This window comes from Anopheles nili, chromosome 2 (genome assembly GCF_943737925.1).
Source record: "Anopheles nili chromosome 2, idAnoNiliSN_F5_01, whole genome shotgun sequence".
Taxonomy (NCBI): Eukaryota; Metazoa; Arthropoda; class Insecta; order Diptera; family Culicidae; genus Anopheles; species Anopheles nili.
The window spans coordinates 51826319-51852181 of NC_071291.1; the positions used below are offsets into that span (position 1 = coordinate 51826319).

General features: G+C 51.0%; 9 protein-coding genes across 9 annotated transcripts; 3 read left to right on the top strand and 6 right to left on the bottom strand.

The window, feature by feature from the left end:
• Positions 1-357: 357 nt before the first annotated feature.
• Positions 358-3306, bottom strand: LOC128721130 (phenoloxidase-activating factor 2-like). The gene is made up of 4 exons (XM_053814853.1): positions 3121-3306; positions 1547-1882; positions 1315-1480; positions 358-1244 (listed from the first exon to the last, which is right to left on the bottom strand). Exons 2-4 carry the CDS (start codon positions 1852-1854, stop codon positions 453-455), a joined length of 1266 nt encoding a protein of 421 aa, XP_053670828.1. The 5' UTR covers positions 1855-1882; positions 3121-3306; the 3' UTR covers positions 358-452.
• Positions 3307-4664: 1358 nt separating this feature from the next.
• On the bottom strand, positions 4665-6098 carry LOC128721131 (phenoloxidase-activating factor 2-like). The gene is made up of 4 exons (XM_053814854.1): positions 5962-6098; positions 5608-5899; positions 5332-5540; positions 4665-5259 (listed from the first exon to the last, which is right to left on the bottom strand). Exons 1-4 carry the CDS (start codon positions 6034-6036, stop codon positions 4699-4701), a joined length of 1137 nt encoding a protein of 378 aa, XP_053670829.1. The 5' UTR covers positions 6037-6098; the 3' UTR covers positions 4665-4698.
• A 1606-nt stretch (positions 6099-7704) lies between these two features.
• LOC128721129 (uncharacterized) lies at positions 7705-9174 on the top strand. The gene is made up of 2 exons (XM_053814852.1): positions 7705-8505; positions 8638-9174. The coding sequence occupies exons 1-2, from the start codon at positions 7705-7707 to the stop codon at positions 9136-9138; spliced, it is 1302 nt and encodes a 433-aa protein (XP_053670827.1). The 3' UTR covers positions 9139-9174.
• A 6-nt stretch (positions 9175-9180) lies between these two features.
• Positions 9181-11433, bottom strand: LOC128721128 (phenoloxidase-activating factor 2-like). Its single transcript, XM_053814851.1, has 3 exons — positions 11260-11433; positions 10442-10723; positions 9181-10373 (listed from the first exon to the last, which is right to left on the bottom strand). Exons 2-3 carry the CDS (start codon positions 10649-10651, stop codon positions 9300-9302), a joined length of 1284 nt encoding a protein of 427 aa, XP_053670826.1. The 5' UTR covers positions 10652-10723; positions 11260-11433; the 3' UTR covers positions 9181-9299.
• A 1172-nt stretch (positions 11434-12605) lies between these two features.
• LOC128720290 (phenoloxidase-activating factor 2-like) lies at positions 12606-14412 on the bottom strand. Its single transcript, XM_053813952.1, has 3 exons — positions 14163-14412; positions 13950-14099; positions 12606-13764 (listed from the first exon to the last, which is right to left on the bottom strand). The coding sequence occupies exons 1-3, from the start codon at positions 14349-14351 to the stop codon at positions 12784-12786; spliced, it is 1320 nt and encodes a 439-aa protein (XP_053669927.1). The 5' UTR covers positions 14352-14412; the 3' UTR covers positions 12606-12783.
• A 1671-nt stretch (positions 14413-16083) lies between these two features.
• Positions 16084-17935, top strand: LOC128725653 (serine protease 42-like). The gene is made up of 2 exons (XM_053819416.1): positions 16084-16197; positions 16290-17935. Exons 1-2 carry the CDS (start codon positions 16084-16086, stop codon positions 17838-17840), a joined length of 1665 nt encoding a protein of 554 aa, XP_053675391.1. The 3' UTR covers positions 17841-17935.
• Positions 17936-17956: 21 nt separating this feature from the next.
• On the bottom strand, positions 17957-19298 carry LOC128721208 (phenoloxidase-activating factor 2-like). The gene is made up of 2 exons (XM_053814934.1): positions 19212-19298; positions 17957-19146 (listed from the first exon to the last, which is right to left on the bottom strand). Exons 1-2 carry the CDS (start codon positions 19296-19298, stop codon positions 17962-17964), a joined length of 1272 nt encoding a protein of 423 aa, XP_053670909.1. The 3' UTR covers positions 17957-17961.
• A 733-nt stretch (positions 19299-20031) lies between these two features.
• Positions 20032-21246, top strand: LOC128725675 (inactive CLIP domain-containing serine protease A30-like). Its single transcript, XM_053819439.1, has 2 exons — positions 20032-20565; positions 20635-21246. The coding sequence occupies exons 1-2, from the start codon at positions 20032-20034 to the stop codon at positions 21208-21210; spliced, it is 1110 nt and encodes a 369-aa protein (XP_053675414.1). The 3' UTR covers positions 21211-21246.
• A 129-nt stretch (positions 21247-21375) lies between these two features.
• On the bottom strand, positions 21376-24634 carry LOC128725684 (uncharacterized PE-PGRS family protein PE_PGRS54-like). Its single transcript, XM_053819451.1, has 5 exons — positions 24615-24634; positions 24343-24433; positions 22602-24216; positions 22165-22499; positions 21376-22082 (listed from the first exon to the last, which is right to left on the bottom strand). Exons 2-5 carry the CDS (start codon positions 24412-24414, stop codon positions 21528-21530), a joined length of 2577 nt encoding a protein of 858 aa, XP_053675426.1. The 5' UTR covers positions 24415-24433; positions 24615-24634; the 3' UTR covers positions 21376-21527.
• Positions 24635-25863: the final 1229 nt, after the last annotated feature.

Sequence of the window (25863 nt, forward strand, 5' to 3'; positions counted from 1 at the left end):
TAGACAAGGAAAAAAACCCAAAACCGTTGGACCGCAACGCGTGAAGCCGAACCGACGGGCGTGACTGTACCATGCTTTTGAGTAGAGCCAGACTGAATCTCGGAGCCACCCGGGAGCACATTGCTTGCAGCAATTCTTGTATAGAACATTACCTGGAGCGTGGTGCACGCGCCAATGTTGAACCACTGTGCCGCGTTAGAAGGTGGTTTAAGAAAATATCCAAAAGAAACGAACATTATCAGCTGTTTTCGGAACGAAACAAATATTGAGAAACCGTAACGGCGGTCGGCCACTTGAGCGATTGTGGAGCTGTTTCCGGTTGTAATGCCTGATAAATAAGCGTATCACATGTGCTCACGGAATGCGTGCTTTCGCGTTTCGATTTTATTTCTAGCGTTCTGGTGTTCTAGATGTTTCGTTGAAGAGGATAAAATTAAAAAGACACCTTCCGATCAGACAAACAGTTGCGAAAACGCAGACTGCGTCGCATCATACACGGTCGTATCAAATCCAAGCGTTCGCACCACATTATCGATCCACGACCGGAACAGGATGACGTTCGTATAAACGCCGGGGACGGCATCATGGCAACCAATGCCCCACGCGACACTTCCAACCTGCGCGTACCGGTTCTCGCTGGCAGCTCCGATCGGGCACACAAGCGGTGCTCCACCGTCACCTTCGCACGTGTCCACACCCCGTTCGCCACCCGCACAAATGAACGTTTGGTGCAGTCGGAAGCGTGAAGTAAGCCGGGTTGCCTGTAGCTGACGCTCGCAAGTCGACGAAGCTACCAGCGGCAGTGGAACCTTCTTCATGATCACACTGTACCGGCCTGCCTTACCGAACTGGTGCTTGCCCCAACCGCTGGCGAAGCAATCCGTACGACGCGTATCGAAGTTAACCGGCGGAAGACACACGACGTTGATGTGTTCCGCTAGCTGGATCGGTTGGTCGAGTTCCAGTACCGCGATGTCGTTGGCAAGACTACGCGGGTTGAACTCCGGGTGGCTGTTGACGCGGGTTACCGCACGCTCTTGGAAGGGTAGACGTTCCTTTGTCGTCTGCGTGTCCCACTCACCGGCGCGCACCTTCAGCTGGCCTTTCCGGAAACCCTGAACACAGTGTGCCCCCGTGAGAACGAGATTTGGGTGGATGAGCGAACCACCGCAGCTGCTGCTTCCATCCTGCGTCTTGACGATGGCCACAGTCCAAGGAAACTCACCGAAGCCTGCTTCGTTGTTCTGCGGGACAGAAAGATCAGTTAAAGCACTGAATCACTTCATGGCAGGAGTCAAGCTGAATTTTACGTACGAAGTTTCCGGTCAGCGTAAAGTCAATACCACCAATGTTGCGGAGGCCACAACCGCGTGCTCGCCCGACCGGAGGTTCACCGGGTGTGTTGTTCATCGGCACCACGAGCGAATCGATATCCCGGCAGCACACATCCAGCACGTCCTGGCAGCTTTCAGGATTGTAGCTGTAAAGGATCATAACGTTTTAGCGACTTACAGCAGGCACTTACAGCAAACAAATCAATCATTACTTGACGTTAATCTCGTTGAACTTGTTCTGCTCGGCAAATTCCGGTTGCGGTTGGCAGGTGAAGTACGGCACACACGTGCATCGTTCGCCCTGGGCCGTCAGCAGGGTTTGTGGTCGTACGGTTGGTGTGATCGCGTCCAGTGGATCCGGTTGGCCAGCCTGGAAACCGGTGCTGTCACCTTCTCCGACACGGTTCGCGAAATTCAAGATGGTGTCGTTCTCGGGGAAGAATATCTTGTCGATCGGTTGTTGTGCACGCGCGAGTCCTACGATCGCAAGGATGAGCAATGCTTTGCGTAATGCAGCCATCGTGCTTTGCTAGAATAATGGTAAAAAACTAAAGCAATTGCCGTTACGGAGACGAATTAGGGAGACTGACATTATTTTATATTCCTCAACTGGCTGTTCAATCTAAGGCATGTTATTTGCTCGATTTCTTTCGCCAACGTTTGTTCATCCTTTGATCTTCACACGTCCCCATTGCTTAACTATATCAATATGTTCATTCGTTTTACCAAACATCAAACACAAAACTACCAAAAATAGCAATGTATACCTCTTTTGCTGGAAACACTCGTCGTTGCGAAAAGGCAAATATTAGCTAAGCTAATGGCCGAGAAATTGTTTGGGTAAAACCAATAAAGTTCTCAAGCAAGTACCATTGTGGTTCAAGATCGTGAGACGATCGAATCGGATTTCCCCAATGTTGGCAAATAAAAACAGTTTGCTCAATAAGCCGTTGGGAGTGTTTTCTAAACAAAGTAAAGAGTGTACCACATGCGGTGATGGTGTATAGGAAAAATATTGTTGAACACAAAAAAAACATCGATTATGTGCCCGTTCAAATAGCGATCTTCGATACTGGTCTTGTCGAAGGTCGGCCACTCATATTTGGGCTTCTTAATTTAAGAGAAAGAACCTTCCAGTTCAAAAGAAAAAGGTTCCGTCTCGCGTTTGGCTGACCTTGTGATAAGACGACCCAAACTCGTTCCCTGACATCGGATCGTCGACGGGATCGAATCATTTCTCCACGCCATACGTACGGTTGTTTCGAAACCTGTTCCCTCAAAATCTCTGCATCTCAACAGCCGTCGGATTACAACATTTAGAGCCACCCCAGGGGGAAACCTATCAATCCGATCCGGTCGATTGAAGGTGGCACCAATTGTGTGTAAAATTGACACCCCTCCGTGACAGTTGTGGGTACTTATTTCGCTTTTAAAGCGGTTACACAACATCGTGAGAGTTATTTAGCAAATAAAAAAGAGGAACCGACGTATGTAACATACCACAAACCCCCAAAACTTTGCCTCTCATCGTTGTCGATGGCGGCGGCCTTCAATTTGGCTGGTATCGGTTTCGCTTCACTTGAACCCGAACCGAAGTGCGCCTGCGTTAGTTAACTTTGTTGCAAAGCAAAAAAAAAAAAACAAATAAAAAGCCACCAGCCACCGCCGGCGTTGCAACACGTCCCTCCTCCCCCTGCGGATCCAAGGATCGTGGCACGAAACGTGCAGAGTTTTTCCGCACAGAAGCATAAACCAGCAGCAGTGAATCGGACAAAGCAAAACTCACCCTTAAATCCGGCAGGCTGAAAAAACCCAACGATGCAGGGGGCACTGGCAATTTTCGCACTCTCGGCCGGTTTGCTGTTGTGCGATCGGCCGTGAAACCGGATTGAAATTGGGCGAACACCAACACACAAACACACTCGGGCAACTCTGAGGATCGCCGGGTTTTGCAGCTCCGAAGCGATCGTCCGGGTCGGTACACTGCCGGCAAGAAACTGACGATCAGCGAGCCCACATCAGACGCGAGCCTCAACCGATCGTGCATACAATGATGGTGGGGAAGCTATGGAGATAGATGGAGCTATGGGTAGAGTGAAGAGACCTGTTGTTTACGAACACTGCACTAAGACGCCCGCGATCGAGCGCTCGTTGCAGGTCGAGATGCTCCCGACTTACGATGAGGTTTTGTTCAACTTTTCAAACCATCGAAGACTGATTTGCATTCCAGAATTCATCGCTAGATCACGCCAACTAAAAGAAAACCGAGCCGGCGTACGTGCGGATCAGAGCGACGATTTTCGAAAAAAGAACAACAAAAACCTGCCCGATTCTACGATCACAGATCGGGCAGCGCGTCGACGTTCGCGATAGGCGAGTGTGCGTGTGGCTATAACGCTTGCGGAGCCTTGGCAATGGCCTCACGCATTAGTAACTAGAGTAGTGGAATAGATCGCCCAGTGCTATGATAGTGCTAGTAACCGTTCGATCTACAACCCGAGACGTTGCTCCCAGGGAAGGTCGGGATTTCATGTTTACGGTTGACTTTTTCTGTTGTGTTTACGAAACGCGGTACGAGCAGTTTTGAGGCCGGTGTTGGAGGGTTTTTCCCGCCTGACGTTGTTGCGTTTGTAGAACGGGTTTTCACACAATAAGTAAAACCCCCTCACACGCGAATAGTGTCGGGATTTCATTTCTCGATTAGCATGCCAAACATGCTAACAATAAGTTTACCGATAATTTATTGAGAAATGTTTATTTATTTTTAGAGAACGTGAGAATCTCTATTACTAGAGCATTTTTCCAACGGTATCTTCCGTGATGATCATCCCCGTGAGCTTGGAGGAATCTAATCTCGATCGTTTTTACTAATATAGATCAACGTTTTGTAGAGTAAACTTATTGTACTGCAATGCATCAAGAAAAATATTTATGCTGAGCTCCACCGTTGAAGACGACCGTGACACAAAAAACAACTCGCAGATAAGCGCCCCCAAAAAACCAGGCATCCAATTCTTGATAACCTTCCGGTGGAGGTTGCATTGATTAGTTTTCGGCAGGAAGCTGCCCAGTGTGGGATTTATTTCATCCACCCCAAAGCTTTATGTTGCCTTTCGAATCAAACTTTGTGATTGTTCTCCTCTATTTCCCGAGACGATGTGTCAAAGATCACGCTCTCATTTGTGCCAGATTGTGTTGTAGGACGTTGCAAGGACTGCCGATTAGGAGACAAGAGCTGCTCGATTTTCATTCCACCAATTTCGTATGTTTCTGGCTATATCCCGAAACACAAACGACTATAGTTTGAGGTATATACCATTTATTAGAGGCTATAAGTTACATGGCTCTGGTCTGGAGTCTTGTTCTACTGTGCAGCCGTGTAGAACACCGGATCAACGTTTAACGCACGGAGATTGTCCACGATCCAGGACCGCAGTGTCGCAACATCCGCATACACCCCAGGAATGTGTTCATCACCACATCCGATTCCCCACGCGACCACACCCGCCTGGTAGTAGTCGGTATGCGATCCGGGTATGAGACAAACGAGTGCCGCTCCTCCATCACCAGCGCATACGTCCGCATCCTTTTTGCCACCCGCGCACAGGAACGTGTTGTGGAGCTTGTAGCTTGGTCCAAGCCGCGTTTTCCGGAGTGCTTGCTGACATTGGTCGGAATCGACGACCGGAAGAGCAACGCGCTTCAGAATCTGCTGGTAAACACCGGCCTCTCCAAACCGATCCTTTCCCCAGCCACCGGTGACGCATTCCGTGCCCGTAGGTGGCCTTACACCTGGCGGTGGCAAACAAATGATCTGCACGTTTTCGGCTGGCTGGAAGGGTTTATCTAGCACGAGCAGTGCCACATCGAAATGGTGCCGTTTGTTATATCGCTCGTGCAGGTGGATCTCCTTTACTTTGGCGTCCTGCAAGAGCGGGGAAAAATTACTTGTTAAAAACGATCATATAAGCGCAGGTGAGATAGGTTGACAAGGCACCTGATAGGGAAGGACTTCCGACTCGGTGCGAGTGTCCCATTCGCCGGCACGAACCACCAAGTTGCTTGCTGTTCGATTGACCACACAATGGGCCACCGTAAGGGCGACGTTGGGCGCCACAAGTGATGCCACGCAAGCGTACACCTCTTTATCCTCGAAATCGAACAGCTGTTGCATCTCCAGCACCAGCAGCGTCCAGGGGAATTCGCCTGTCGAAAAAGGGGGGTCATTAGGACGCTAAAAATCACATCCAACCTCTCGCTAGATCGGACTTACCAAACTCCGATTCTTCGACCTTTCCAGCGCCAATGCGAAAACCGACGCCGTTGGCATTCCGTTGGCCACATGGTAGGAACTTTTCGTCTTCCGTCCTGTGGGTAGAAGTTGGTTCCTCAAGCACATCCTCTAGTGGGCAGCACACGTCGAGATAGTGCGCACACTGACCCATAACGGTCGACGACTCCTGGCCAATCCGCAGATCCACCTCCGGGAAGTTTTCGTCATCTTCTTCCGTGCCGGTTCGGGAGCATTTATTGAGTGGAACGCATTTTCCTTCACAGCTACCAGCCTGCAAAAGGAGAGCAAAAGGAGTTACAAGAGATCCTTGTGCTTATGCGTCGATGTCGTTACCTGAGCCTGAACCTCCGAAAGGCCCACCACCAACACCACCAAACAAACCGTCGTTGTTAGTGCGGCTAGATTCATGTCCCGACCGAGGCTCAAATCGGCTCAAAGTGCTACGGTTGTGCTTCGTGTGCGCGTCCAATGAGACGGCCTAAGAGATACTGCCCCCTTTCGAAGCTTGGGTCAGTTTGCGTACGATCGTTTAAAGCACACAACAAAATTGGCCCGAAATCACAACAAACCTCCTCTGCTAGCGAGAACAACCCCGGTGCGCTACGTTGACCCGTCGATGGCAACGATGACCCGACGACTAAGCGCGGGAACAGCACGACAACCACATCACCGACGATGAAGACGGGATACAACGACCACGACGACGACATCGGTGACGATGAACGTGGTGTTGCGGCTTACTGGAACTGGTTTTGAACCGACCGCTCGATCGAGCGGGTGGTTTTGGGAATGAGAATGATCAGAAAGCATACCCCAATCGATCGGTTCCAGCTGATGGCGGTGAAAGCGCTTTTAAGGAGACTTTCTGTGACCATTTTTTCGGTGACAACCGGAATAACCTGGCCTGGAAGGGTTTGGCTAATGAAGCTTGAGCTGGCTGACGATCCCGACGGACCCGATCGTCTGCACATTTTCATCACGAGGTGCGAATTAAGCGGCTAATTGATATTCCGTGCCATCGATGCCAGCGGGAAACGTTTTTAGCCAGTCAAAGATTGCCCTATTCAGTGGCGGAAATCGCAAAACCCGTTCTGTTTATTGCTATGGAGCTGGAAAACCTTGTCCAAAAGTATCAGTACAATCAGCAGCTTTATTATTATACTGATTCGTTTCGTTGGGATGCTACAGTCTTCCGGGCCTCCGTTGCTTCTGTTGAAGCAGACGATGAGCTACTTTATGGAGGTTTAACAAGTTCATGGAAGCCACAGTTGCCTATTCAAGGTAAACGAGTATGTGCTGTGGAGTTTAGCTCCTTTTAATTACGAGAAATACACGAGATATACGTATCGTATCTTCGTTGGCTGGTTTCGTAAAAAAAACCTACCTCCAAAAGCGGCTAAATAAGCCTACTGTGTCCTGAATAGTAATTTTTTTGTATTCTCTCGATTGTAAACCCCCTTCCATCCGAAAAAAAACTTAAAGGAAAAAAAATATTGCAGATAGTATGGAAATGGAGACTGGATTTGCGTATAACACGTTTACTTGGATGACACGCGATCCGGTTTGGGAGCCTTTCGCAACGGTTTGCGAAACCCCAACTGCAATAGAAAAGGTTGAACATGAAAAAGTCCTCTTCGTACCTGCTGGGAAATAATTTATCAAGTTTATATGCTTCTGCGCGCGGTCAAAGCCTCCTATGACCTTTGCATGGACCCAAGCGGGGTTGATTGATCATTACAGAACCGAAGAATGTGTGTGTGTGTGTATAAACACGTGACTCGCATAATAATAGTCCACACTCCGGCGATACTAAAATTGCATACCTTTCGGTGGAGTTTTATTCCTCCATCGTGGCGTCACGATAAGTCAACCACTCACTCTTTCAGCTTCAGCCATTACGTAAGGCTGATCCCCGCCATCCATCTAGGGAAGGAGTGCATCTTTCACCAGTGGGATCGTTGCAAAATTTGCTCCAGTCGTCAGGGAACAAAGTCAAGCAACGCATCATCGGTTTGTGGATGCGGTTTCTGCCGAAATTTAGACCCCTTGTGACCAGCAGATCGCACTCGAGACAACATGTGGAGTTTTAAAAATCACGATCAAACGATCGTGCAGCTTTTACTTGCTGTTGCGATCGGTCTGGATCGAGCGAGAACAACGTGGAGCTGCAGTTGTGTACCGGAGAGGTTATGTCCAGTACCGGACGTCGATTTACGTCTTACAATCGCGGAAGACGAATGTCCTCTAGGGATGGTGTGCTGTGATGTGGCTGTTAGTGACACTCCCAAGCAGGTCGTTGAAGGTTTGCCCACGTTTTGTGAGGGCACATGTGTGGCTGATCAGGGAAAGTGCTTCAATGATGCGTACGACGAGTACGGATCGGATCTGATCGACATCCGGCTAACGGGGGATAATGGCTGCCCGGTTGGTCAGTACTGTTGCCGAGATTCGGTAGAAGCGAGCCCAACCTGTGACGGATCATGCCTCCCGAGATCACTCTGCACAATGTTCGAAGCGCCACGTGTTGAGGGTTGCGCAGAAGGTAAGGTTTGCTGCCACATGAACCATGCGACCTGGATGGGACTCGTCAACGACATCAACGAAATGGTGGTACCAGTTCCACGAGGATCACAGCAGTGTGACTGGAGTCCTCAGTCGACCGACTCTCGCAATCCACCGTGGCTCGTTTCCGTTTGGTCTAGGTTAGAAATCATTCCCGGACTTCAACTCGATCAGTTCATGTGCTCAGGAGTTCTGATGGATCCCGCGCTAGTACTAACCATCGCCAGCTGCGTGGAACCGCTACCTGTCGAGGAACTGTTCGTGAACATCGGCGATCATGACATCTCGAGCCGTTCCTCGCTTCGTGCAGAAAATGTAGGTTAAATGAAGCCGCCAGTGAAAGGTGGAGTTGCATGCGGTTTTTGGTGAATGCGCTACGTTGCTGTCTTGCCAGACAGATTTGCATAATTTTGTAATTTTGTTTCTTTCTACTTTTTTTTCGGTTAGATCTACACGATCGAGCAGAAAGTCGTCCACGAAGATTACAACATCTCTGCTCCGATGCACCATAATGTCGCTCTGCTGCGTATTTCTGGCACTGTTCGTAACGGTGGCTGCCAACCCCAGCTAAGCTCTGAAAAGAGTCTCAACAACTGCTACACGATCGGGTGGGATCGCCAGCTCCTTGCGACGGGAAAATCCAGCATTCCCGTACAGCACGATGCACGGGTGAAAGGATTCGACGAGGATCTATTCTGTGCTCCTGGAACCATTTGTCTGGATAGTGCGGGTGGAAACTGCGAAGGCGAATCCTTGCCAGGATCACCTGTAGTTTGCCAGGGGACCAACTCACAACAACCTTGGCCACTACGAGGTCTGCTGGTTGGTAATTGCACCGGAATAGCCACGGATGGCATCGCAGCTTGGGTGAATCATCAGCGCGCTCCGGAGTTTGTGCAGAAACCGAAAGCAACGGATCCCTCCCGGCAATATCTGCCCGTTCTGTAAACAAAATACTCTTCCTGGCCATTGAGGAACACCGAGTTTAATGTTTATTAAAAGTAGCGTTTCCGTTTATTAAAAACCCTCAAAACACTCCCCAACATCTCACAGTCCCAGTGTTTTGTCTGTCGTTGGTTGTGGTGGTCGAAAAATGTGAAACATTCGTCCTAAGGCGTGTAGACGTAATCCCGTGCAAGGATGCTGTGTTCGGCAAGCTGCTGGTCGATCCAATCGCGCATGAACGCCACGTTACCGTACACCCCGGGGATGCCATTCTCACCACACCCGATGCCCCACGCAACGATACCGGCCTGGTAATAGTACGTCGGTGAGCCCGGAATCGGACAAACCAGCGGTGATCCTCCATCACCACGGCACGTGTCCTTGCCGGACACACCACCGGCACACAGGAAGCTCGGATGTAGCACGAAACGCTTGCCAAGACGCGTCGTGCGCAGTGACTGTTGACATTCGGCGTGTGGCATAACCGGCAGCTCGACCTTCTTCAGGATCACCTGGTACTTGCCCTCCTTACCGAACACGTTCTTGCCCCAACCGCTTGCGAAGCACTTACTGTGATCGAACGTGGTGCCCTTCGGAGGGAGACAGATCGGTTGCACGTTCTGTGCCAACTGGAACGGTTCGTTCAGGATCAACAGTGCGACATCGTTCGCCAGCGAGCCCTTGTTGAAGTCTTTATGTGTGATGACATCCACCACCCGACGGTCCTGGTGCGGGTGCAGCTCACGTCGTGTCTGGGTGTCCCATTCTCCGGCACGGATGAGCAGCTGTTCCTTCTGCTTGTTGAACACGCAATGTGCCGCCGTTAAAGCCACATTCGGTGCGATCAACGACGCACCACACTCGTACACGTTGAGGTTGTTGTCGGCAACGCGTTCCTCGCGCAAGACAGCCAACATCCACGGGAACTCGCCGTATTCCGATTCACCGTTCGATTGGCCCGTGATACGGAAACCGAGTCCTTCGGCGTTGCGGAATCCACACGTCGGTCGGGGTTTGCTCACGCCACCATCAGTCGCTGGTGGTGGCTTAGGTGTGACCAAACTGGCCGGTGGTTCCTCAAGCACCGCACTCTTCTCGCAGCAGGTGTTGAGGAAGTGCGGACACTCGCTCTCTTCCTCCTTATCCTCACCGACGCGAATGTCGATGATACCGGCGCCATCCGTGATGATCTGGTTGTCGCTGCACAGATAGTACTGGACGCATTCACCCGTGCAGGTCTAGTGGACGAGAGATACAGAATATTAGAAGGCACTCTTTAATACAACTCGACCAACCGGGGACTTACATAACGCTGTTCCGCAGGTACCGGAGCCTGTGTGACGGCAGCCGCTGCTGGTTTTGCCGGAGCTACCGCTGCTGGTGGTTCCGTTATGGTGTTCTTGTTCTCCGTCAGGTTGTACAGTGACAGATACAGATCATCGAGTGTTTCCTGGGCCGCTGCCAGACCAACCATCGCAGCAACCACGGCGAATAGCACAACGCTCCGAGACAGCATTGTGGCTTCCGAGTTGTGAGAAAATCAACGACGAAACAACAACAACAAAAAAACCTCGGCTACTTCTGTCACCTTGAGAGGGAGAAGGAACAAAACAAACGGAATGCGTTGAGTTGACGTTTTCCGGATACTGCACGGTTCGCGGTGGTCTCTTCGCTGTGTTCAGTGACGGTCAAGGTTGACTTCGAGGAACTGAAGTGTGTTGATTTTTAATCAGTTCTTGCTCGCCAGTACAAACAACAGTAGAAAAAAAAGGAACTGCTATATGCGATGGTGCTTTTGGGGATGCGGAATGTTGTAATCAGCCTCGTTGAGGCCAATTCAAGCGCAAAACAACTGCGTAGGAATTGAGGAGGGAATTTCCCGAGCTGTTTGCTTTTTACTCGACCAGCGAATGTCCTGATGCGGTATTTTGCTTTGTTTTGTTTTAGCTTGTGAAATCAGCTCGAAAAACACCGGAGATAGCTCGCACACGCACACACTCACTTATCGCTGACGTTAGAACCGGACCGGGCAACGGATAAGCCGGTTCGGCCGGTGCTAATTAGCGTTTTAGTTCTTCCCGTTCACCCACCGGTTTTCCTTCGGCATTCCCTACCACCACCTACCTTAAAACTGAATTCTTAGCCCTCCACACGCACGCGTGCGCACACTAACACGCCCTTTCGTGTTGTCGGTCAATGGCAGCCGGTCCGGAACGCGTCCGGCGTGTCCCTGTCGGTGATCGGATGCGTCGGAGTGGAAGTTGTGCAACAGCAAACGATCGAAGCTCACGTGCGGCACTGTCCGCGGTCGGGAGCAGATTGAACTTCGCGGCCGCGCGATCGTATGGATTTAAAGCTTCCATGATCGCGGTGTCGGTTGTGGTGTGCGTACGCGGTACGACCACGAACCGGATTGGGGGGCGAAACGATAAGCGTTCGCAGCATCCACCCGTGGGCAAGCGATCGATGTGCCGGTGTGACTCCCGGCCACTCGGGAATACGACGACACACGAAGCGATCGCCACGAGCGTCTCTACTGCACCTCTGGGCACGTGCGTTACTCGCGCCACCCGGAAAGCCTGCTGCCTAGCCGGAGAACCATAACCGTTGCTATACTGCTGCTTTGGTAGGATTTTACTTGCGATCGACGGAATGAATTTAGAAACATGGCAACCCCGAGTCGATAACCTCTGGGTAACCGTGGCTCCTAGGCTAACCTAGATTCGAAATCTTCCGCGAAGCTTTCACAATCAGCATCTCCGAAATGGTGCCTTCATTCTGGGCAGGTTTCCGGTTTTTGGGTGATTTTTTTTGTAGCGCATATAATGACACCGAATTTATGGCCTTGCAGAAGCGCGCTGAAAGCAACAAGGATACGATCGTGGATGGAGGATCGTGGATGGAGGATCGTGGAAATTCCCGCCCATCCTCCGTGTAGCCGTATTATTATAATCGAGCTTTCGAAGAGAAAAAAGAAAAAAACAAGCCACTGATACGGCAATCCAGTTTATTGGAAGAATCGGAAATTCCTGTTTGTCTGAAATGACTCATCGTTGGCTCGCGACTGATCGTAAGGAACTGGCTAGACGCGTTCCACCGACATCGCAGCCCATCCAGGTGGCTTTAATTGCGACTCGAGCAACACCGGGTGACATTGACACCTTCGCCGCTGCGGAACACGCTAATGGAACGCCGTTGCACCGTCGATCGACAATCGAAGAAGACACCGACCCTGAAGAATGCCTACCCGACCGGGGGTCACCTTGACCGGCGGGAAGCGAAACTAGTTTTCCCTGGGTATGCTGAGCTTTTATTTGTTTACGACCGGGAAGCCCGCGGAAGAGCGAGCTGGTGGAAGAGAAAGGACCGCAAACACGTCCCCACAACCGTGACGGTTGGCACGCAAACAAAAAAAGGAACCTAAAGCGGAGAGTCAGAAAAAAGAAAAAATGGCCGCTACGATTGCGTTCCGTCGTCGAGGAGAAGCAGTTGGTTTATTGTTTACACATATTTTAAAAATTTAGCATAATCACTGTGTGCATGGCGCAGGATTGAGAGAGAGAGACCATCCCTCGTTGATAAGCTACCACGGCATTGGGACCATGCGCGTCTTCCATCGAGTGTTGTTAATTTCATCCATACCATACCCTATGGCGTGTAGCTGTCGGTACCGAAGTTACGCTGCACCATATGCTGATCGATCCAGCCGCGGAACTTGGCCACGTTGGCGTACACTCCAGGGATGCCGTTCTCACCGCATCCGATACCCCACGCCACCAACCCAGGCTGGTAGTATTGGTTTTGTGTGTTCGGAATTGGGCACACGAGCGGTGAACCGCCATCTCCACGGCACGTGTCCTTGCCGGGTACGCCACCGGCGCAGATGAAGCTTTTGTGCAGGTTAAACTTGGCCCCGAGGCGGGTCGTGCGGAGTGCCGTCTGGCACTGGTCATTCGGTACAACCGGGAGGTCGATCTTCTTGAGGATCACCTGGTACGTGCCGGCCTTTCCGAACACGTCCTTACCCCAGCCGCTCGCAAAGCACGTCGCGTGGTTAAACGCCATATCCTGCGGTGGCAGGCACACCGTCTGGATGCCCTCGTTAGCGTCAACAGGCGAGTCAAGGAACAGCAGCGCCACGTCATTGTGCAGTCCACCCTTGTAGTACTCCGGATGTACGACAATCTCCACCACAGCCCGGTCCTGATGTGGGTAGATTTCGTTCTTCGTTTGCGTGTCCCATTCGCCGGCGCGTACCTTCAACTGCGACGGAAGCTTGTTTTGCACGCAATGTGCCCCGGTTAGGACGACCTGCTTGTGGATGAGGGAACCACCGCACGTGTACACGTTCTCGCGCAGCTGGCCAAGGACCTCCTCCGACTTGAGGATCGCCACCATCCACGGGAACTCGCCGTACTCGGCCTCGTTGTTCTTTGAGCCGGTGATGCGGAAACCGATTCCGTCGGCATTACGATGACCGCAACGTGTGTGCTGAAGGTGCTGGTTCGATCCATCACCAGTGTTTGAACCGGTGTTCGAGCCGGTGTTCGAGCCAGTGTTCGAGCCAGTGTTCGAACCAGTGTTCGTGTTTTGGTCGACCGGAGGATGCAAGGAACCGGGAGCTTGAATCTGCGTTTAAGAACCAACAAAAGCAAAAAAGGAAAATCCACTCCCGTTAGACACGAAAGAGATTGTGTGTGTGTGTGTGTGTGTGTGTGTGTGTGTGTGTGTGTGTGTGTGTGTGTGTGTGTGTGTGTGTGTGTGTGTGTGTGTGTGTGTGTGTGTGTGTGTGTGTGTAGGAAAATGGCACTTACAATGTCCTCCTGGAAGCAGCACTGAAGCAGATAGTCAACGCACGGATTGTCATCGGAAAACCGGATGTCGATCAGACCCTCACCAGAAGTGCTACTGTTTGAGCAAAGATACTTCTGAATGCAGACGGCTTCCTCACCGCATGGTCCACCCTGTAAGCAACAAATCACACACTGTCAACCATGTTCAAGCTTTGATCGAGTAGGATGACTTACCTTCACACCGACGGCCGGTGTTGGTGGTGGCGGTGGAGCCACCGTTGCCGGTGGACCACCCTTAGCCGGGGAGGCTGTCGTGAATACCTGGTTGATGAGATCGTCCAGGCTGAGGTCATCCGCAACGGCCGGTCGAGAGGCGACAGCAAGCAGCGCCACCAGCGCAACCACGCCACGGAATCGCAGCATGACGTTCGAGAGGAGATTGTCCGATCCGGCTGAAAGCCACTTGCAACTGCTGCGCTCTGTATGTGCTCTCGAACGCTAGGCTAAAACGAGAATGAACCAAACCGCGGATGCGTTAGTATGTTTTAACCGCGGACGGCTGCGACCTCCACGTCCGAGAGTGTGTGTGTGTGTGTGTGTGTGTGTGTGTGTGTGTGTGTGTTGGGCCGTAGTGGGATATGAGGGGAGGTCGATTCGTCACACAAACACCGAACAATCCGGTCGGACAATCGGATCCGACCCCAACCCCGGCTGACAAACCGGCTCGGCAGGATGTTGGTGGCGGAAAAACAAACAACACCCGCGATCGAGCAAGCGCGCATCTCCTGTCATTTGGGCAGCCGAAAATGGTAGAACGAGAACGCGAAAACGCACATCAGCCCATCGGTAAAGTGGTCAAATCAAACCGGTTTTCGGGCCAGCACAATTGAGTTGAAATCGGCGCTGAATTCGTACCAATTTCAGCGTGACGTTGCGCGAAATGATCGGATCGCGAGCGATTGGAAAAGGGGGCGATCCCGGGAATCGGGACGGCCTAAACAAGATGGCTCTCGATGGAACGCCACAGCCCGTTGTTAGATACGCGCACAATCAATGGGCCTCGAACCGAGCCGGTTGACCCTTTTTACACCGCCGATTACACGACCAATGTTGCCTAGCCGCGTTTCGTAGGTGGCTAAGTGAACGCCAGCAATTACCACAAGCACAAGCGCACCGATGCGGATGCTGGAACCGGCAAACTGGTTTATTTGGTTTTGTATTTCGATAAATCCCCCCACGGACGGTGACCGGTCGAACAACTGGGCCAAGAGCAACGATCGAGAGTTGGCGAAGAAGGAGTGAAAAGGAAAACAAGACGTAAATGATTGCAAAGATGCAAAACGCATCGCCTCGGAGACCGTACGTACGGAAGCGATGATCGATGGTAGCTACTGTCACACGAGCTGAGACGGTAATTGTGATTCTAGGCGACCCGCTAGCTGGATTCGCGGCCATAATCGTTTGAGGTGATCCAGAACGCACACTCGCGCGGGATGATCGGGAATTTAGCGGCACCCGAACTGTGGACGACCAGGCGAACCGTGGGTGATAAGAGAGAAATGACAAATACCACAGAAAGCGTCTGGTCGTAAGATTTGAAACGAAACTTTTTGTATAATGTGTTTTTTGTTAGTATTACGTTTTGGTTGCGTTTACTATCACGGGTTAGCCATTGTGACGTCGATTATTGACATGTTATGTACAAAATATCATCTGATTTTGGGTAAATCTGGTGCAAAGATATCACATATAGAGTACTTTTACAATAGATCGATTAAAAACAAACCTTAACTCAACCAACAATATTGATGGCTAGCTAGCAGCAACTCGATCCTAGGACTCGATCCGCTGCATGGAGAAAGCTCCTTATCAACACATACACATGACGTGTTTGTGCAATCTAGCCATAGTAATTTCCTACCATTGGTGTAGTGTCGTGTGTTTGGGTTTTCCCAAGCATCAGAAGCAGCACGGGAGAGCCGTTTAAGTCGCCCTGTAGGACGGTATTATGGGTAGCAATGTTATGGAAATCCACATCGCGAAATATTACCGGGGGCTTGATGGCTTTCGTCGAGGCGTTATCAGGTTACGGTTACAAAAATTCCCTCAAATGAGTGGGAATCTACGCTAAAGCTTCAGTTTCAAGCTGAGCACCATGGGCGAAAGTAGGCGCATTCCTATTCGGCCGGGTATTGTGGTGCCACTGCTTATTGTTTGCTTTCTAATCGAAAGCATCCTGTCGGCTGCATTGAACGGTGACCGACGAGAGGTATGGTTTTCCACATCAAGTACCAATCAGAATTTTCCCCTATTGGTAACTGATACTTAACGATCATTGTTTGTGATTCTTGCATTCAACAGTGCACGACAGCCAACAACAAAACCGGCTATTGTATGCCAAGGGATGATTGTGTGGATGGGGATATTGTTGATCTTCGTGTGATCACTAGCGATTGTCAGGATACCACACTGTTCTGCTGTTCGACAGCGCCGAAAGCTTCTGCTCCTTCACCCACGAATCCAGCACTCACGGAATGTGACAATCACAGAGGATACTGCGTGAATAGCCACGAGTGCCGCGTCCGGACATATCGATTGCGCACGAATCGATGTCCTTCCTACCACGATGTTTGCTGCCCGAAAAGTTCCTTACCCGAAATGGTTTCGATAGTTTCAGCTGATACCGTTAGTACATTGAGACCTGTGGCGACTACATCTAGTATACCGGTGTGGTCATATTCTCGCTTATCTACTACAACACCTTCGAGCATGACTAAAAAACCAGCAGAATTTAGAACGACAACACCATCGACGACGGATGATAGTACGGAGCCGGAATGTACCAGTCCCGATTGTTTCAATGTGGAGGAAAATGTCAATCACGTTCTCAACAGTGGCATATCCCAAACCGCGGCTGAAACTGTTGCATCGCAAGGGACCAACGCCTCCGAAGGAGATGGTGAAAACAACAACATTGTACCGACCAGCACTCCTAAGACGTTGATTGAAATGTCTCCTTCCTCAACGACGTCACAAAGCACCAGCTCAGTCACTGACGAAGACGGGTTAGTGTCGAGCTTTGCGCCTGAAAACTTCTCCTTCCAGGAGTGTGGCCATCGAAATCCCTACGGAGTGATGCAGCGCACGGTAAACGAAACTGCGAGGGCAGAATACGGCGAGTTCCCGTGGACGGTTGCTTTGTTTCAGCTGCCCCAGCAGCGGTACTGCTGCAACGGTGCCCTCATCGACGAGTCCTTCGTCCTAACCACAGCTCACTGCATCAACTGGTGCGGAGGGCCACTCGCGAAGGTAGTAGCCCGAGTGGGCGAATGGAACATGAGCGCGCGCGCTGAAATGGTGCTCCCGCGTAAAAATATTGGCGTGAAAAGTGTTCACCTACACCCGCAATTTGGACCTACTTCCCTTATCAACAACATCGCCGTTATTGAGTTGGAACGACCCGTTCGGTACCAAGCGACAGTTCAACCGGTATGCCTACCATCCTCGGAGTATCCACTGAGAAGCACCGAGAACATGATTGCTACCGGATGGGGCAAGACAATGAGTTCGGCGAGTCCGCACGTTCTGAAACGGCTCGATCTGCAACACCTGGATGTCAGCATTTGTCAGGATAAGCTGAAATCGATTCAACATCCGTACAAGTTTAGCCTACACGAAAGCTTCATGTGCACCACCACCAGTCACCCGACGGAGGAACGACCCTGCGAAGGTGATGCCGGGTCTCCGGTGGTTGTTGAATTTCGGGACATGATCGATCGCTACTACTTGCACGGTTTAGTCTCGTGGGGGTACGGTTGTCATCAGCAAACCAACCGCTTCACGGTGCTAACTAAGGTGGAAAATTTTGTAGAATGGATACAGGAAGTCATGGGGGGCGTATACCATGAGTAGACGTAGTATATTCGCACGCAGGAGTCTAGAAATGGTGGAATTTTGTCAATTCTGACAACCCAAAGATGTAGCGTTGAAGTAAAATAACACGAGAAAAATCAACACCATGCGTTTTGCGTTTTTATTCCTCTTCATTTCCCGACTGTCCCTCGTACGTATAGCTAAGCGTGTTAAGATCTTCGTCGTTGATGACTCCATCAATCCACCTGCGATGGTACGCGACGTTGGTGAGTACGGTTGGTGCGTTCTGCTTGTTGCAATCGTAACCCCACGAGCTAAGCCCCACCAGGTAATAGCGCTCGATCCCATGTTCAGCCTCCATCACGTACGGTGAGCCTGAGTCACCCTTGCACGGCAACATCTCCGGGTCTGTCGCTTGAGCGCACAGAAAACTGGGACTCAGCATATACCGACGACCCATGAGCCTGCGCAGCGTTTGTTGGCAGGTCTCGTGGGCCAGATGTCGCAGGTGCGTCTTTTTAAGAATTGTTTGGGGGCGCTTCGTCGGCTCTACAAAAGTCGGGACATCACCCCAACCGACACCGACCACGTCAGCGCCGCGCGGGTCGGTGTTGACTGGCGGGAGACAAACCACACCGATGTTATGGTTTAACTCGACCGTGTCCCGCAGGATAATGATCGCTATGTCGTTGATCTTGCTCGTCGTGCCATACTGAGGGTGAAGATGGATCTTCTCCACCTCGCTGTCAACGTGAGGTAAGGGTTCGCGAGCCGTGTCAATGTCCCACTCACCTAGACGCACCACAAGCGACCCCATATTGTGCCGATACGCCTTCAGACAGCTCGCCGTCGTGAGGATCGCCGTCTGATCGATCAGCGCTCCTCCGCAGATGTATTTTAGCGTGCTTTGGTTACTGCGCTTAAAGATGGCCACCGCCCACGGATACTCACCGTACTCGGACTCACTGAACACGTTGTTTTCGATTGTAAAAACCACTCCGTGCGGGTTGCGATGCCCACAGCCCTCGATAGTGTACGGCTTTATGTCGACAGTCGGCCGTTTTTCAGACTCTTGGCCATTGCTGGGAACTCTCGGAGGTGGTTTTGCGTTTTCTTCGTCTTCGGTGTCCCATGGCTCTCGACCAGTGGAAACATTTGTGAACGGCTCGTTCCCAGCAGTCGTATCTTCAGTTGGCTCTGCACAGCACACCAACAGATGATCATTGCAATCATCCAACGGCTGCCGTAGGTCGATGATGTGCTCACCAAAACTGTTCAGCACGCCATCTTTACATTGGTATTGATACACGCAGATGCCAGGATCGTTGGTTCTCGTGGTACAAATCTGTAAAATACTTCATTAATGTTAATGTGCTTCCGACAAGGACGTAAACATCTGGTTGATCCTACCTCATGCGAATCTATGCTAACTACGCTATTCTCTGCTGCAATCACGGAACACAGCAATCCCAGTATCCACAAGCATAACGTCGCCATGATCGTGCTCTTTTCGCTGTTCCACCTCGAGAAGGCCGTAGTGACTCCTTCGCTTGATGTACGTGTGCCGCAAATGATCGGCACTTTGCGATTCTCCTAATCAGGACGCACGACCTCCTGATCTGTGATCACTTCAGCAAACGATAGCGCACAGGGTTGTAATTAACAGCTAAACCACCAACAGACTGTGATCAGCAAACTGCAATGTCTATTGTCAGGGCACTGCCACAGTTTAAATAACTGTATACGATGGTTTATCTACATGGACGCTGTACAAAGGAGCTTATGAGTGACCAGCTCTCTGCGGACTGCTCTGTTAAAGTTTTCGAGACGTACCGCATCCTTATCATTGACGGAAAGCAACATGTGATAACCTTTGGCTATCGTTGAATCGGGAAATCCCCCATTAAGTATGTATTGCATCCATCCGAGCACTTTATGGTTGACAGGCACACGGAGCTTCTGTCAGTCGGTCGAAGTGGTGAGCAACGATCGCCATCGACTCCATTGCATGTTTACGTCTACGTTCTAAAATCACGTAGGGATGTGTTCGGTGTAGCAGTGAAAGAGTGGTAGTAATACTGGTGGACGTTAAAGATCACACACTGGATACATTTTGTACGGTCTCTTTTGCCGAACGGTACGTGCGATGGCTTTGAGCCGCAGTTTTAGCCACCCACAAAGGTGGTGTATATTTGTCGTGTTTGCTCTAGCATTTCTTGCTGGCTGGACAATGACGAATGCGGATAAATTAGCCAATCTTAAGCGCTGCAACAATAACAATGGCATTTGTGTCAAACAAGACCTGTGCCTGGACGGACAGATCAACACCGTCGGTCACTTGCTGATTGAACCAAAACTGGGCAATACGGATTTCGACGAATGCGATGAGTTTGGTGTGATGTGCTGCGCATTACCCAAGCAAGAGGACGACAGTGACGAATCATTCTCTCCGGAACCGACAACAACCACGGAACCACCGGAAGATCTGGACTGGAGCCGCCAGTGTGGCCAAAGGACGAACGTTTCGGAGAAGGTTGATAAGGTCCACGAAACCAACCGATGGGAGTTTCCCTGGGCCGTGGCGGTGTTCAGTGTGACGAAGATTTTCGGCAAGGCTCGCAAAGAATTCCTCTGCGGTGGAACGCTGATCGACGATTACCTGGTCGTTACAGCGGCTCGCTGTGTGCATCAGAAGTATCACTCTAACCTGATAGTGCAGCTAGGCCGCTGGAATTTGGATGCGCCTATGGAGCCTCGCATGCAGGTCTGCTATATTTCATTAACCTGCTATAGATAGAACTTCCATGTTAAGTTGCTCGTTTTTCCCACCCAGGAAGTACCCGTCGAGGAACTGCTCATCCACCGGGGTTACGTACCGTCCAGTCAGCTAAATAATATAGCGCTGCTTGTGCTAGCGAATGGAGCCATCCTCGGCAAGGCGGTCAATCGTGTATGTTTGCCAGATGCCAACGTCCTGATCAATGGCGACTCAGTGTGTTACGTGGTAGGTTGGAGCAATACTCGAACTCCAAACACTAAGAACCAACAGCTCAAGCTGCGGGCGACATTCGCCACCACGGACGACTGCATGCAGTCCATACGGAGGGCGACGCGCACGTCGGCGTTCCTCCTGCCAAAGGAAAACATATGCCCGGACTATCTGGATCTTCCGGAGCCGTGCGAGCGTGCAGCTGGCTCTGGGTTGGTCTGTGAATCCCAGCATTCCTCAGGACAGTTCTTTCTCGTGGGTATTGCATCGCACGCATTTCGCAACTGCCACCAGTTCCAGGCGCATGATGTGTTCCTGAAGACTGTCGAGTACCTGCCGTGGATCGATGATCACGTGCGAAATCAGAGCCGACAGACAAGTTTCTATCGGCCCGAATCAAGTAACTTCGAAGAGTCGTAGCTTGTTAGGTGTAACGCGCAGATAGCAAATAAACGCTATTTCTACCATTTCCATTATTTGTGCTACATGACACGTGTTAAACCATCGATCAGTTGAGAAAACCTCCAGCAACAAAACGAGCGACGGTGCTTTTATTCAAACAAAATTCATAAGTATCAACCACGATCGTACGGTGTTACTGAATTTATTCTTTCCATCATTTTAATGCTAAATCGCCTTAAATTGGGACGAATGCCTTCGAGCCAGATGGCTTGATAAGATTCGTCCCCTATTCGACGATACGCGCCTGAGAGGATCATCGGTTTTATGTACACGCATTAGTATACATAGGTGCTGTGAGAAATGTTGCGCTGTGTCAGATGGTCGTCGATCCAGCTGCGGAACATCGGGACGTTAACGTACACTCCCGGAATACCGTCTTCGCCGCATCCGATACCCCACGCAACCATACCCGCCTGATAATAATGGTTGACTGATCCCGGAATGGGACAAATAAGTGGCGATCCGCCATCACCCTTGCATGTATCGCGTCCCTTTTCACCACCGGCACAGATGAAGCTCGAGTGAAGCTTGAACCGATGGCCGAGTCGCGTGGTCCGGAGGGCTTTCTGACAGTCTGCACGAGGCATGATCGGAAGCTCGATCTTCTTCAAGATTACCTGGTAGGTACCCTGCTTGCCAAACACATCCTTGCCCCATCCGCTGGCGAAGCACCGAGACATATCAAAGTTGAAGTCGGCCGGTGGCAAGCAGATCGTGTTCACCGTCTCCATGATGGTGGCCGGTTTCTCCAGGAAAAGTAGAGCTACGTCGTTGAAGAGACCACCCTTGTAGAACTCGGCATGCGAAACGATCTCCACAACGTTGCGATCCTGCGGAAATGATAGCGAAGGAACAAAAGCAGATCAAAAAGCATGGTCATGACAGCGTGTCTGTACATGTCACCCGACGTACCTGATGGTCGAACATCTCGTTCTTAGTCTGCGTGTCCCACTCGCCGAGGCGTACTTTGATCTCCGATGGTTTCTTGTTCTGGACGCAGTGTGCAGCGGTCAAAACGACCGATGGGTGGATCAGTGATCCTCCGCACTGGTACAAGTTGATCACCTGATCAATAGCCTTCTCCTCCTTAATTATGGCCACCATCCACGGGAACTCACCATACTCCGATTCACCATCGTTGTCGCCCGTGATGCGGAACCCAACGCCATCAGCGTTGCGCAAGCCGCACTTTTGTGGTAAGCTGATCGTTTTGTCGAACGGATTCTCCGTGACGGCACCAATTTTGTCTGAATAAAATGGAAATCAACAAAAACGATGTACAATCTGATTTTTCAAGCCCATTTTCCACTATATAACAGTTTTGTTAGTGATTAAAGCTATTAAACTACCTGGTTTAGTACCCGCCACACCATCTTTGTTCCCTCCACCATGGTTAGGATTCTTAACACCCCCGTAGCCAGACGGATGCTGCCCAGAACTTCCGGAGGCTCCAGATTGACCTGGTGGTTTTTGGCCACCTTCTACTCCCTGCTGAGGAGGTTTAGTTGCAGCCGAGCCTCCAACACCAGCCGGACCCGAAGCACCAGCTGATCCTCCAGTCTGCGGTCCGCTTCCAACCGGGGCAGAGCCACCAGTTCCTGCAGCGCCTTGCTGACCAGGCTTTGGAGTAGAAGCTGCAACTCCAGTACCAGCCGGTCCTCCAGTCTGCGGTCCACTTCCAGCCGGGCTTGAACCTCCTACGCCTGCCTGTCCAGGCTTTTGAGTAGTAGCCGGTCCACCAGTACCAACTTGTCCACCAGTTCCAGTCGGTCCTCCAGGAGCATATCCACTTCCTACCGGACCTGAGCCTCCCACACCACCAGCGCCTTGTTGACCTTGCTGCTGGGAAGGAGAACCAATACCTCCGACCCCGGATTGACCAGGTTTCTGAGGGCTAGTACCCGCAGCACCCGGCTGCCCACCTCCAGTAGCTCCAGATCCTCCAACACCTGGTTGTCCTGGTTTCTGAGGAGCGGTGGCACCACTACCGGGTTGTCCTCCAGTCACTGGTCCGCTTCCAGCAGGTCCTCCTGTACCCTGCGCCGTAGGTCCAGCAGTTCCCGTACCACCCACTTGCTGACCGGGCTTTTGAGGAACAGTACTTCCAACACCAGCTAATCCTCCAGTACCCTGCTGGCCTTGCGGACCACCAGCACCGCCAGAAGAGACCGATGTGCCTGGTTTTTGTGTCGGTTGGGGTATTGATTGTGATCCCACCCCTCCAGCCGGTTTGTTGTTTTCAGCAGAACCCGTTCCTTGTGGTCCAGGTTTCGTACCGGTCGCTGAGGTTGGCGGACCACCTCCTTGAGCCTGCGGTACTTTCTGCGGATCTTTCACTTGATTGGCAGCAAGACCTGTGACACCGCCCGAAATTTGATTAGCACCAACCAACACCGTTTGCTCGTCACTCTCTGAAGACGAGCTTGGCTTAGAGCAAGAGCTATCACCTCGGCAACCTCCAGAGCCTTGGCCTTGCCCATAACCCTGACCTTGCCCGTGAGGTTTACCGTAACCACCACCACTACCATGGCCACCAGAAGGCTTAGGATGTTCATTATTACCAACTGCGAAATTTTCGGTACTACTCGGTGTAGGTACCGGGCCCGTGCCGTGGGTTGGTGTTGATCCCGCTCCAGCACCAGGAGTTGGCACCGATGCGGGTGATGAACCCGTTCCCGGTGCAGGTGATGAGCCGGTTCCAGGTCCTGGTGCGGGTGATGAGCCAGTTCCCGGTGCGGGCGATGTGCCCGTCCCAGGTACCGGTACTGGTTTCGTGCCAGGAGGAGAAGTCGGAGGTACCACAACCTGATCATCTTCGTCTTCTGGAATCGGGCAGCACTTGAGCAGATAATCCTCGCACTCATTGTCTGGGTTGAAGCGAATGTCGATGATGTTGGTTCCGTCAACGTTGAGCTCACCGTTCGGGCAAAGATGCAGCTTCACACATTCACCACCGGCACATTTCTGGTACGTGTGCGAGAACAGGAAAGAAAAGAGAGACCGCCATGGAGGTCATTTTTGGTGTTGATAAGCGAATAATTCTGTGCCTAGGATTTAGGCACACACTCGTAGAATTATTGCTCTACTTACGATAACCTCTTCCTCCTCGCATTGCACCAGAACCAGGCACAGGGCCAGCAGCAACCCAACTCGTCGTAACATCGTGCCAGGGAAGGTGACGCTGTACAAAACGAAACACACGGCACTGATTAGATGTTTGGCTCTGGTTCGCTGATCGCCGGACCGTCGTTCGCCCCGTTTGTCCTTGGTGCTTACGTGGGGATTACCCACCGGAAAACAAAACCGGCTCTACACACCAGCACAGCCCGTGTGCTGAGACGTCCGAAATGTGCTCCACTTACTCGGATGGCGCTTTCGAAAATTCCCCACAACCACGCAAAACCCGTCGGTTTCTCGCAGCGAAGTCTTGCTGGATTCTGTCACTCGAAACGTCCGACCGGCCAACGATTGCCGTCTTTGACGATGCCTGCACGCTCTCGGAACCGCTTGATCGCGCGGTTCAGCTCGTACTAAACCGACCGATCGCTGGATCGCTTCCTCGAAACCGGTGCGTACCGCGATATTGCGATCCAACCCCACCAGCGGATCGCGCGACCTGTTCCCATCGCATCCGTGGTGGCCAATCTGCTATCTCACTAACACCACCCAAACGGGGAGCCGAGAGTTTTGCGCGTATTACCGAGAAGCGAATGCATCGCGGCTGATTATGGTTCATTCCGTGGCATGCGACACGGTAGGTTCGCTGGGGTGGTTCGTTTTAGGGGACGCGCTGATTTGGGAGGAAAAATGGTGCAGAGAAGGGGGCCGACGAGCGCTAATGCATCGTTTTGTAAAAATTAAACCACATTTCTCACTACAAATCTTTTCCACTTGCTCAAAGTGCAATGGGTCGCTCTGCGGGAACGCGGAATGAAATTTTTTTCGCACATTTAATGAACGAATTGAGCGGACGAGACACCGCTCTTGAACTTGACCGTCAGTAACCTATTCCGGAGCTCCGCTTGGTGGTTCTGGGTAGTTATTCACAACTCCAATATAAGGAGTAGTTTTATGTACATTGCTTAAAATCGATATTTTTCCTTGTTGGCTTTTTAAAGAATTTAATTGGTTTGACTTAACTTGATACTATTCTCTTCGAATCGCATTTCGTTGAGAGCAAAATGTTGTTAGTTAAATGCTAATCAAAGCAAGCCAGAGTTAATACCGAAGCCTACATTCACACGATTGACCTTGTTTGATAATCCGGGGCGTAAGCTTGAATTTATTATTTTGGAATTACCATTTTGCAGATAGTACAAAAAATGCAAGCAACCGAGAGTTCAAAAGACACATCATTGAGAGAAGAAAGGCATAAATTTTACAGTGTATAGAAAGAAGCTGATATTTAAGAACAAACGATTGCACCTAAAGCGGTATGGAAGTTCCGTGGGCAGCAGGTTGGGAAATTCCAGCCATTACTTGGAATCGGAATACTATTATGTTGAAACATAATAAAATCAAGAAGTGGGAAACTGAGCGGCACTTACATGTAGTTGTAACTCTCCCGTGCGTGCTCTCGTCATTGTGTAACATAAATATATGGATTTTTCC